Source organism: Cervus canadensis, chromosome 18 (assembly GCF_019320065.1).
Source record: "Cervus canadensis isolate Bull #8, Minnesota chromosome 18, ASM1932006v1, whole genome shotgun sequence".
NCBI classification, from domain to species: Eukaryota; Metazoa; Chordata; class Mammalia; order Artiodactyla; family Cervidae; genus Cervus; species Cervus canadensis.
In genome coordinates this window covers 15,155,767-15,168,874 of record NC_057403.1, presented here as the reverse complement: position 1 = coordinate 15,168,874, position 13,108 = coordinate 15,155,767, and the positions used below count along the sequence as shown (strand labels likewise).

Sequence of the window (13,108 nt, the reverse complement as noted above, 5' to 3'; positions counted from 1 at the left end):
AGATTAAAAAATAAGATAAAATGGAAATGGAAGCATCAAGATATCAGAGGATTAGGCAGATGTGGAGACCATCTCTCTGTCCACAAAGGAATGAGAAATGGAACAATTCTCACAGAGCCCAGCTGAACACTAGCAGAGACCCCTCGAAATCTAAAGAAAAAAGAAAGATTCCTGCTGAGCCAAGTAGGACAATAGAAAGAAGAAGGAAAAGGAAGATGAGAGGAAGTGGGATGGGGCCTGCAACTTGGGGGGACATGAAACTGAGGAGCGGTCTCCACATCCAGGGAAGCCCCTCTTCGGGGACTCAGTTTGGACAGAAGGAGAGCTTCATTCTACTTGGGAAGAGAACATGGCAACCAGCGTGTGGCAGCAGGACAGAGAGAGACCTGCACACGGGGTCCTGACCCCGGCCCTGCCCACCCAGCCTGAGAGGCACGACCACCACTGCGGACAAGGGCTGGGTGCTGAAATGTGGGGTTCAGAGAGCAGATCAAGGCAGAGGATTGAGGTGGGCTGTGAGGAAACATGCTGAAGGGATGGGACTGTGGGAGGAGCTCTGCAAACGGGATGCTTGTGGTGGAAGCCTGAACCACCAGCGAGCACAGTGGCATTGGTAAGTGATGCCCAAAGAAGAAGCCCATTGCACCCCTTGTCCCTTGTCCCAGACCCTCCTCACCAAGAACCATGAAGAACTCCACCCATGTAGGTCTCTTGAGCCCCCAGCCACGGCCTCCCCCATCGACCTCTTCCACAATCAGCAGACTCCTGTGCTCTGGGGCAGCCCAGTAGAAGACACCTGTGAGTTGCCCACACGCTCAGATGGAGCTGAAAGCACAGCTGAGCCCCAGGGATGAAGAAGAAAAGCTGACACCTCTCCCTGCAGCAACAGAAGCCACGGTCTCACACCCATGACCGGCTGTGTAACCTCAGCCCCTACAGAGCATCTGAATCACCTACCAGCGCTCTCTCAGTCAAGGCAGGGGCAGCTCTAGCTGCTGTAGACTCTGTGGGCTCCCACACAAGGGGGCTGGGCCAGGACAGAGCCTGAGCTGCCCTAGAGCACCACAGCAGGTCCAGCTCCACGCTGAATGCAATCCCAGGACCTGACTTCACTGAATCTATGCCGGTGACCTTGTGAAAACAACATCTGCGAGACACCAGGCCCATGTGCCATCATGCCCGTGGTTAAGATGAGGCCAAGAGCAGTGCCAACACTACATCACATGAGGGCCTGCAGAACGCATGGGAGGGGAACCAGGGCACATCCTGAGTGAACATCCCCAGAGGAGTAATACTCAGCGACTTTTCTCCATGTGCGGGTGCTCCAGTCCACCTGCCTCGCACCACAGATCACAATCACAGCTAAGATTCAGGTCTGGGGGCTCTATTCCACCACACAGGAAGCAGGCACCACCAGAGAGAGGGCAGTAACAACCACAGAACAATGGGGAAACAGCCCTGAATATCCACAGCAGGCTCTGGGCATGGTTAACAGCAATCAAAGCCCAGATCAAGAGGATGAGGGCACAAACCTCGGGACCAACCTCACCCACCAAGGTGCAGACACCACAAGGAAGACTAACTAGGTTCCTGTAGTCTTCAAAAGAGAGACCACAAACAGAACGCTAGACAAAATGAGATGGCAAAGACATAGGTTATAGGGGAAGAAACAAGATAAAAACCTCCAGGCACCACTGAATTAAGAGGTGATAGGCAATCTAATGATTACTTCCTGCTTTTAGTCATCTTAAGTCGAGACAGCAAACACTTTCACAAATTCTATGTACCTAATAATTCTTAAATCCACTTCTTGCCACACAAGTTTCTGAGAATGGTCTATTAGATGTTTCAATCTAAAAATCATAAATGATAGTGATAGAGAACTAATCAGAAACTGAGGACACATAAGACAGTGTCCAAGGAAGCTGAATACAAATAAGATAAACTTAATAAAGTACTAGTTTTAAGAAATTAAATAAGAAGAGAGACTTTAAAACTATGACTGAAACAGGGAACTCTACTCATTGCTCTGTGGAGACCTAAATGGGAAGGAAATCAATAGAACGGTAAAGACCAGCGATCTCTTTAAGAAAATTAGAGGCACCAGGAATATTTCAAGCAAAGATGGGAACAGTAAAGGACAGAAACCGGATGGACCTAAAAGCAGCAGAAGATATTAAGAGAAGTTTGCAAGAATACATGGAAGAACTATACAAAAAAGATCTTAATGACTGAGATAACCACGATGGTGTGATCACTCACCTAGTAACAGACATCCTGGCGTCCAAAGTCAAGTCAGCCTTACAAGGCATGACTACCAACAAAGCCAGTGCAGGTGATGGAACTCCAGCTGAGTTATTTCAAATCCTAAAAGAGGATAGTGCTAAAGTTCTGCACTAGATAAGCCAGAAAATTTTGAAAACTCAGCAGTGGCCTCAGGATGGGAAAAGGTCAGTTTTCATTCCAATCACAAAGAAAGGCAATGCCAAAGAACGCTCCAACTGCTACACAATTTCTCTCATTTCAAACAATAGCAAAGGCTCAAAATTCTCCAAGCGAGCCTTTAACAGTATGTGAACCGAGAGCTTCCAGATGTTCAAGCTCGATTTAGAAACGGCAGAGGAACCAGAAATCAAATTGCCAACATCCCTTGGATCACATAAAAAGCAAGAGAGTTCTGGAAAAACAACCACATCCGCTGTATTGACTACACCACAGGCTTTGATTATGTGGCTCACAAGAAACTGTGGAAAATTCTTAAAGAGATGGGAACACCAGACTACCTTGCCTGCCTCCTGAGAAATCTGTATGCATGTCAAGAAGCAACAGTGAGAACTGGACATGTGACAACGGACGGATTCCAAATTGGGAAAGGAGTTCGTCAGGGCTGTATATTGTCACCCTGCTTATTTATCTTATATGTACAGCACATCATGCAACATACCAGGTTGGATGAAGCACAAATTGGAATCAAGATTTCAGGGAGAAATATCCATAATCTCAGATGTACAGATGACACCACCCTTATAGCAGAAAGTGAAGAGGAACTGAGGAGTCTCTTGATGAAACTGAAAGAAGAGAGTGCAAAAGCTGGCTTCAAACACAGCCTTCAAAAAACGAAGATCATGGTACCAGTCATACCCTTTCATGCAAACAGTGGGAGAAACAATGGAAACAGTGACAGACTTTATTTTTTTGGGTTCCAAAATCACTGCAGATTGTGACTACAGTCATGAAAGTAAAAGATGCTTGCTCCTTGGAAGAAAAGCTATGACCAACCTAGGGAGCATATTAAAAAGCAGAAACATTACTTTGCTGAAAAAGGTCCATGTTGTCAAAGCTATGGTTTTTCTAGTAGTCATGTATGGATGTGAGAGTTGGACCATGAAGAAATCTGAGTGCAGAAGAATTGATGCTGTTGAACTGTGTTGTTGGAGAAGACTCGTGAGAGTCCCTTGGATTGCAAGAAGATCACACCACTCCATCCTAAAGGAAATCAGTCCTGGATATTCATTGGAACGACATGGTGAAGCTGAAGCTCCGATACTTTGGCCACCTGATGCGAAGAACTGACCCACTGAGAAAGACCCTGATGCTGGGAAAGACTGAAGATGAGAGGAGAAGGGGACAATAGAGGATGATATAGTTGGAGGGCATCACTGACTCGATGGCCTGGAGTTTGAGCAGGCTCTGGGAGTTGGTGACGGACAGGGAAGCCTGGCTTGCTGCAGACCATGGATCGCAGACTCAGACTCGACTGAGTGACGGAACTGAACTAACTGATATGTATAATTGATTCTCTTTGCTGTATAGGACCACACAAGTGGAAAACAGCTATATTCCATTTAGAACTTTTAATAAAGATTTCTTTATATAACCTAAAAATTGTCATAGTTTGAATCAACCATTAATAGTATAGTGGAACATGTGCTAAGAGTTTATGTCAATTTATTTGAAAATTCTAGGAGGTAACAATATATAATAAAGTATTTTAGCAAGTTATAATTGGATCAAATACACTAAAGATATTTAATATGAGATCATAAAAGTAAAAGAGAAACTTTGAAGTCAACCTGAGATGTGCATTCTTTCATTTTCACGAGGTTTTGCTTTCTGCAGTGACAAATTACTTGAACTTGAAATTTACTTAGAAGGTCCTATGTGTCGCTCTCAGTGGATAGGAAATTATAAACCAGAGGACAAAAACCCATGCCCAGTATTCCTAGAAGTTTGGCAGTTTGTCTACCACTCCACTCACACATTTCTGTCTAGAGGTAGAGGAAAACTTGAAAAGGACTGTCATATAGTTACTCAGAAATGGGCAGAGTTTTCCTAGGGCCCCCAAGAAATTAAAGAGCAACGAATGAACGCAGTTTGTCACAAGCCAAGAGGAGACTTTTAGTTCACACTGTGATGGAGAAAAGTAATCACTGGAGATAAATTCATGAATGATTTAAGAGACAAAATGGGGCAGGTGATACATTTCTATGACAGTAGCAGACACAAACCCAGGTTTTCAAAAACCATTTCCATTGAAGCAAATCTCCCAAAGCCATGTGACGAAGGATGAGTTCCTCGTTGCTCCTTGGACCAGCCACCTGAGTCTTCATCTCCATCCATTCATACCTACCTGGGTAACTGGTTGTTGTCTCCATTCTCCTTATATTCCTGGGATCCTTCAATTGCTCCAGAAAGGTGACCAGGTCCAGCTTAGAGACAAGCCCTGTTGATTAGAGAAAGAAAAATTTGTGTTGTTAGAGATTCATCAGTATTGAATCCAATATGTATTCAGGTGAAACGAGAACGCATTTTGTTCTAGAAAACGATATCCGGAAATACTTTATTCAAAGCCGCCATACAATACTAACAAACACCTAACAATCAGATCCTGAGATTCCAGTCAAGTAGTACTAAGGCAAATGTAAGTAGTATCGATGTGAAATTAAGAGAGGGTGCAACTATTTAATGCCACAGAACTTACACAATTACCACTAACCTAAAATGAAAGAGGGAGAGTACCTCAAGGAAGAAAAACATCACCAGCATAACGAATCATCATGAATCATCACTTTTCTTCCTAAATTCACAAATACCCATTTTCCCCTAGAAAGCAGAGATCTGCAACTACTTTGGGAAGCAGAAAATGTCAGAAAACATTCTTGGAATGACAGAACAAAAACCCAGTGGGTGGATAAGGGATTCTGGAAGGCAGTTATCCTCACCCAAGGAGGCCAGGTTCCCGTAATTCTCTAACAACACGTCCCTGTACAATTCCCGCTGACCGAGGTCCAGGCATTCCCACTCCTCTTGAGTGAAGTCTATGGCCACATCCTGGAACGTCAGCTGTTCCTGAAATACAAAGTACAGATGCCATGTGGCCGTGGGAAGTCTTCCTAATGTGACCCAAGGTGAAAGCAGCAAGTTCAGAGACCTGGTCGTGAAGCAGTGGCTTGGCTGGTATTACAAAATATATTTTTTACACAGTAATCCTTTCTACCCAACTTCTAATGTGAAGAAGAGGATGAGTTATGATCCACAAGCCATTAGAGAAAGTATTCTCATCTAGAAGAGAAATTATAAAATCATCAGGGCAACATTAGCATATTTATTTTTCAGTGTTCTACTCGTGTGACATAGGATAAATTGTTTACCAAAGAAACAGGAAAAAAATTTTTTAAGTGTATTCTGAAACAGGAGTTCTGAAGTGGGGCCAAAGTGCCACATTTTTAGCAAGCTTATTTGAGTTAGTAATGTTGAAAATTCTGCTCGATGAATGATGATTTTGAACCTCAATGAAAGAATAGTAAGGCAAGAATTCATACTTAAGTTGGAACTTTAATTGTTTTACAGATTTTAGTAGCTCGAGTAGGATAGTAAATTAAAAAGATGCTTAGTCCTTGCAAGGAAAGTTATGACCAACTTAGATAACATATTAAAAAGCAGAGACATTACTTTGCCAACAAACGTCCATCTAGTCAAGGCTAGGGTTTTTCCAGTGGTCATGTATGGATGTGAGAGTTGGACTGTGAAGAAAGCTGAGCACTGAAGAATTATTGCATTGGAACTGTGGTGTTGGAGAAGAGTCTTGAGAGTCACTTGGACTGTAAGGAGATCCAACCAGTCCATCCTAAAGGAGATCAGTCCTGGGTGTTCACTGGAAGGACTGATGCTGAAGCTGAAACTGCAATACTGTGGCCACCTCATGCCAAGAGTTGACTCATTGGAAAAGACCCTGATGCTGGGAGGGACTAGGGGCAGGAGGAGAAGGGGATGACAGAGGATGAGATGGCTGGATGACATCACCGACTCAATGGACATGAGTTTGAGTAAGCTCCGGGAGTTGGTCATGGACAGGGAGGCCTGGGGTGCTGCGATCATGGGGTCACAGAGAGTCGGACACACCTGAGCGACTGGACTGAACTGAAATGAACTGAATAGGATAGTGACCTTTCTTGTGGTCTGGGCTCGGGTTGGAAAAGAATTTCCAGACATGAGACAAAATGAGAAGGAAATAAAGTTTATTAGAATGGGGGATGCTGTTAGAACAGCAGGCCAGCTCAAATGAGAACGGATACTGATCAGGGGTCCTCAGTCCACTTTCATAGCCAGGGTACAAGGAGTAGGATACGACGGGTCTTGTGGGTCATTTGCTGAATGGATGAGGCACATATACTAGGTGGGGGGCAGAATAAGAAAAATACATTCTCCATATGGGGTAGGAGGGGAGACCGTTTATGCTGCTCAGGAGCACCTGAAATCCATCAATAGCTACAACATGGGGGAGGGTAAATGGTAAGGGGTCTTGTTTTTCCATTCCTGCATTCCAAGACCCTCCTTGGTTTTATCTACTCTTTTGTCTCTGGGTCGCCACATACCTCCCTCTCTTTATTTTTAGGGCCAATTCTTTGGCCCTTGTTGATACCCTGTTCATGTCTAACTATCTACCCATTTCCCTTCTCACACATTTGGGATTACAGTTTCAAAGGAAAAGGGGCGATGACTGCTCGGGCTTTCTCAGGCTGAGCGGGGTGTCATGGGAATCTGAGTTCCCTTTGCCTACTCTGTCAGGGTGCATTTATGGAGGGCGATGAGAGTCCATGGAATGATAAGGTGACTTGTTTCCGCATTGCCTAGGTGTTGGTCTGGGAATATTCTTGCACGACCACCTGGACATTTGTGGTATTTTAGAAGAAACAAACTTTACAAGAAAGTTAAAGGTACATGACCCAAAGATGAGAAGAAGTAGAAAAGCTGCTCATGGGCAGCCAGGAGAACCAGAACTGGACATTGGTTCGTGACGTTAGTGTTTCTCTAGGTACAAGAAGAAGCAAGAATTTGGGCTCACAAAATCTTTACCTGAAAGTATCTATCAGAAGGCCAGTTCTTCTGGGTTTTTCAGGGAGCGCAGAGAGCCTTCTTTCTGATCTCTACTCTGAACTCCTTTTGGGGGCTGTTGAAAGTCAGGAGCTTGCAGTGGTCATGATGTCATCTTTGTCGAGACAGCTGGCAGAGTCCAGTCAGCAGGGTCCCTTTGTAGCCACATATTTGACCATGCTCTGGGGGCATTTCTTGGTCATTGTGTCCCGCGGCACTGGGAAGGCTCATTCCTAGGTCTAGGGAAGGTTCCATTGATAGGCCACTCAGTGTGCTGTTTCTAGAGCAGGCCTTGTGAGTAGCAAAAGTCTTTGGATCATACCTGTCTTACTAGCCTCTTGGTCCCAGAAAATACTCCCTTTTATTGCTTCTTCCCATATCTAGAGTTACATTATTACAACAATTAATAGCATATGGAACTGCATATCAACATTTTATCATAGGCTCAGTCACAGATTTAGTAACCTAAGAAACAATCTTCTGAAACAAGCAACATAGCAAATAATAGAGGTATAGCTATCAGTTAGTAGTCAGGTCATAAGTAAGAATGGTAAGTCAAGAACTTTCATTAGGTAGAGCAGTATACCCCAGGTCATCTGACTTCATTTCTTAAATGACTATAGCCAGGTGTTAATCTCCTGGTTGTATATCATGGAGCATCTAATCTTTATCTGAAGACTGCTTACTGAGATTAGCTTTATAAACAAACTTATAGTGTCCTTTTTAATCACTTAATCAAATCTTTTAGAAATATAACATAACAAGGATCTCAGAAGTGAGTCTTAGTAAACACTAGACTTTAATTAACAAAACTAGAAACTTAGTTGAACAATGAACAAAACTTAATATTCAGTGAAAAGTTTTTTCCTTATGAGGGCATTAACCCTGTAGCCAGGGAAGGCTTTAACCCATCAAATAAAAATGAGGTCTGTCAGGGAGCTGGGAAAAGCCAGGCAGCCATCTTGGATTTCCCACAGCACTGACTCTTTCATTTACATCTATTGTTCACCCATTTTTAATTCCCCAGTTCAGGAGCAGACTATGGCCATGTTTTTCGGACATCAGGATGGCAAAAGTCTAACCATGAGGGGTTATTTTTTTACAAGAAAAATGAGCTTTGTCTACATGTACCATAATCTTAAGTAATGCTTATTTACTTTACCAAAGTAACAAAAGATTTTTAAAATGAATATAAATCACTTAAAGGCAAAGAAATTCATAATGTCTTCTTGAAAGCTGCATTCTAAGAAAACTCTGTTCTATTAGCATAGAGAGTAGACTAAATTCCAGTGTGGTACCAGCTTACCAGATAGCAAACAAAACTTGTTCATCGGTTAACCTTAGAAAAATCTTTTCCATAAATCATGAAGTAGCAGTATTCTTACAAAGGCATCAGAGTGAAACCACAGAAGGCATGTTTAAATCTGATTAAACTGCAATTGACAAGGTAGCTTGGTCATTGCTATGACTTGTAACACTTGTAACACAGGATAACTAGAATTATAGTTGACCACATTTTATTAGGGCATATCAGATCTATATGAACTCCACATAATTTTAGGATATCTATATTAGTAACATCCACCATATCGTATAATCTGAGAAGATTTATCACACCTTCAACAGTACTTCCCATGTAATTTACCATGTCCAATGAACCCAGGTAGTTTAATAACTCCCTTGGATGTCTCAGGGGCCCTCTGAAGCATTCCAAAGTCAGCAAGAAGTCAGGTTATTTAGGAAGTTTTGTTGACAAATATCAAAAGGGGTTATAACACTCAGTCAAATAAAATCATATAGATCACTCGGAAACATTATATTCACTTAGCCAAAGTAACAAAGAAGATTTCAAAGGTAAACACAGAACAGATCACTTCAGAGGTAAAGAAACTTAAAATCCATCATCAAAGGCAGCCCAACATCTCAAGAAAACTTGTATTTATGAACAAAACTCTTCCCTTGGGGTCCACTTTCCATGAAACCTTCTTATCACTTCTGTACCCATTACTTTGTTCTCCCACCCTGAAACAGCCACCTGTAAGTCAGACCTACTTCCTTGTCCCTTCATAAAATGTAATTTCATTCCTCATACTTTCTTTACTGAAAATATACATCCTACTTTCCCTAAGCAAGCAAGAACTTGAGCATTCTGTACACTGGTGAACATAAATACCAGTGATAATTTCTAAAAAAAAAAATTCTAGAGAACATTTCAGGATGACTCAAGCATTATTCATGAATAGTTCAAAATCTCTAGTTTCTCTGTAAGAGGAAGTTAGTCCTTAGTAATGAATGTTTCAGAATCTTCTTTTATTTGGAAATGACTTAGCTATTCAATAAATTTCCATCACTTAGTTTAGCACAGCCTTAGAAATTTAGGTTACCACAATCTAGAGAATGTTTTAGACAGACATTTCTAAAGTATAATTATTCTTAAGAGTTTCTCTGAAAGCTCATATCTCTTTTACATTTTCTTTGAAGTTTTTTTTTTTTCCTCTCCTAGAGGTACTTTACTGGTTGACAAACTTGTAACAGATATAAAAATATAACAACATTTAACTTATAATAAACCTAGGGACAATTAAAATACTGTGCTTAAGGAGTCTTAGACATATCTACATTAGATTAGCAAACAAACATTAATACTCCATATTTAATATTGAATATTTCCCAGTTCACGTGAATCTGAAATTCATTTAGGTTAATTTCTCTTGTAGTTAGAACTGTGTGATTTGTAAGCTCTTACTTAACTTTAGGCCAATTAAATTAGAACTCATTTACAACTAGGCAATATTATGAAAGAAAAAAAAAAAAAAAAGCGCACACTGAGACATACATAAATCCAGACAGACAGACAGACAGAGACCTCATAGTTTCCTGCCTGAGAGTTAAAGCATCTCTTTGACCCTTTTTTGTTTGTTTGTCTGTTTGGCCTGATGTTCTGATTTGTCCAAGGCTGAGTGAGGTCTCAGGCAAAGTGGGCAGTGTATTTCAAGGACTAGGAAAGGGTTAACTTCAAGCTTTTCCCTAGGCAGGCCTTTTAACAAGCTAACTGGTTTTAAATGCATATGCAAAAAGAAAGGGATTTGCAGTTTCCGAGGGAAAGAAAATTTCATTTTAACCCGTTTTCTCCAGAGTCTAAAGAATATCAGGGTCATCCTGTGTCAAAAAGCCATTATTTGTTTCTGTAGTCTTAGTTTTATAGCTAAAATATAGACCAAATAATGCTGAAATTGACTCTGATATCAGGGGCATTTCAGCTGATAAAAATTTTGGACTGTCCCTCTGGTGGGAACTGAGGTCTTTGTCCCATGTGGAGAATCTGAAGGATTAAGGGAATTTGCAGGAGTGGGGGAAGCTTGGTCCTTCCCAGCCCTGAGAAACAGGGGTAGTCAGAAGGGAATTCTTTAGGATGTTCAGCAGTGGGGGAGGGGAAGCTTGGTTCCCTCTCCACCTGACAGATAAGCGTCCTTAGAAGGGGATTCTTTAGAATGATAGGACAGTTTTTGATCCTGCAGGCTTTTGAATATAGGAGAAAGACCTGGACCAAAGGGAACCTCAGAATCCTTTCCTAGAGATCATGTGGATATGAAGGATTGAGTAGGGGTCATCTAGGAAATCTGAGGGAGAGAGACAGAGGGGACAGGAGACAGGGAGGCAACAGAACACAAGGAAATTCTGAGTCCTTTCCCTTCCTTTGGTAAAACCTGGTGTGCCATTCAGAGGCCATTTCTGGGGGGTCCCCCGTTTGTGTAGGAGCCAGGCCTTTTGGAGGGTCAACACTTCTCAGTTTCTGAGAATGGAGCCAAGGGTTGAGTATGAGAGAGCGTCGTGGGATGAGAGAGAACCCACTCTTAGCCCACCTACCACAGAATGGGCGAACTGAGTCACTGGCTGACAGAAAGGCGACCCTTTTCCCCCAGTCGTCTCTCCATGCGACTGATGCACAAAGTGGCCGAGCGGCCCAGCAGTCGCGTCCAACAGTGAGACGAGACCTGTGAGAGCCCTGCAGCGAAGCCACCAGGTGACACGGGCAGAGAAAGACAGAGATGCCCGGGAGCAACCAGGTGACTCACCGTTTGGTGATTCCCTGAAACGTGGATGGCACTCTTGGGATGGCTCAGAGGCAACACCCAGGCTCCTGTAAACCAATCCAGACCAGAAGGGAAAGAAGTGAAAGTGACAGGGAAGAAGGCTGAGGAATCCGCCTTGCAATATATCCAGGAGGCGGTGGCCCGGGGACAATGGTCTCTGTTTTGCTTCAACCACTATGTGCCTGACATGGGAGACAGAAGTTGTCTTCCTGGGGGCGGATGCCCTTGTGGCCTGATCCGTTCTGTGTCCCCCCTATCCTCACATGGAGTCTTTCTGAGGCAGGCGCCCTGATGTCTTTTATGTGTCTGACCTGCACCCACACAATATTGCTTGGCATAGTCCTCACTTGCAAGAAAGGCAAAGGAGAGACCCTCACCCATTCAAGCGGCAGCCACTTTGGGTGCAGTGGGCAGTGAGGCCTTTACAACACACCAGAGGGTAACCCTGGCCAGAGTTCCTCAGTTGCTGCCACAGCACTTGCTGTTGGCAGCGGGTCCCTATGAGGAAGGAGAAGCGAGGAGGCGGGGAAGAGACTAAGTCCCCAAACAAGCCACCAAAAATGTCATGGTCTGGGTGAAAGTTGGAAAAGAATTTCCAGACATGAGACAATAAGGGTCTGGTTTTTTAGTTTCTGCATTCTAAGACCCTCCTTGGTTTTATCTGTTCTTCACTCGTTGGGTAATCACAACCTTGGCAGAAAGAATCATTTTAAATATTTAGTATATACTCTATATATCTTTCTGATGGTTTTTATCAGAGTCTTGAAAGGACAAGAGAAATAACTAAAAATCAGTAAAGTTGCTCTTGTACCTTTTGGCACATATTTTAACAAACAGCCACTAAGACCTTAAACTTTATTTCAGTTTATGAACTTTAGACTTTAGCTAATAAAACACTGACAGATTCACAGAGGCAACACTAAGAAAAGTTGATAGAAGTTTCTGTAACTATAAAGAATACTGAAGACAGAAAAGGTTTAGTCACTCAGTCATGTCTCATTCTCTGTGACCCCATGGACTTTAACTGGCCAGATTCCTCTGTCCAAGAAATCCCTAAGCAGGAATACTGGAATGGGTAGTCATTCCCTTCCCCAAAAGTTCTTCAAAAAACAAAGCAAAAAGAAAAGAAGAAGAAGAAAAAATTGATCAAGTCATGTTAATGTTTTCATACATACAGTCCAGTTCAGTTGCTCAGTCGTATCCAACTCAGCGATCCCATGGCTCAGAGCACGCCAGGCCTCCCTGTCCATCACCCACTCTAGGAGCCTACTCAAACTCATCTCCACTGAGTACAGGCATACACTCAAATGGGGCTATATGCTCATTAGGAGGAAGAGAGAAAATTTTTCATGTCACTAAACTCAGGTAATTTTGAATGGATTAAAATGTACATAATGTGAGAGGATGATATTCTTTATTTGCACTAAACTGTATTTTAATTTTAATACAGTTGAGCATAGATTAGGACTAATTAGATTCTTGTAAACATTTTGGAAAATACAAAACTGTGATGAGACTCTCTGATGTGAGCATGGAGTGTACTGGAAAAGATCAGACCTGGGCTTGGGATGAAAACCCCCACTCCCAAAACCCAGCATCTCTGCTCAACACACCTGAGTGTTCATCTTCCAAAGCAGAAA

At 42.6% G+C, this 13,108-nt stretch overlaps 1 protein-coding gene across 8 annotated transcripts in view; it reads right to left on the bottom strand.

Moving 5' to 3' along the window:
• Nucleotides 1–13,108, bottom strand: part of LOC122420166 (zinc finger protein 345-like) — a 59,416-nt gene that overhangs the window by 2,615 nt on the left and 43,693 nt on the right. For 4 of the 8 annotated variants that reach the window (XM_043434964.1, XM_043434967.1, XM_043434966.1 and 1 more), the window contains 2 exons: nucleotides 5,223–5,349; nucleotides 4,631–4,723 (listed from right to left, as the gene is read on the bottom strand). In XM_043434964.1, coding sequence (XP_043290899.1) covers nucleotides 4,631–4,723; nucleotides 5,223–5,349 — 220 coding nt within the window. Of the gene's footprint in view, nucleotides 1–4,630; nucleotides 4,724–5,222; nucleotides 5,350–5,431; nucleotides 5,990–7,356; nucleotides 11,426–11,450; nucleotides 11,516–13,108 lie in introns of those variants that run through there. The other 4 variants (XM_043434968.1, XM_043434969.1, XM_043434970.1 and 1 more) reach the window with 4 other exon arrangements.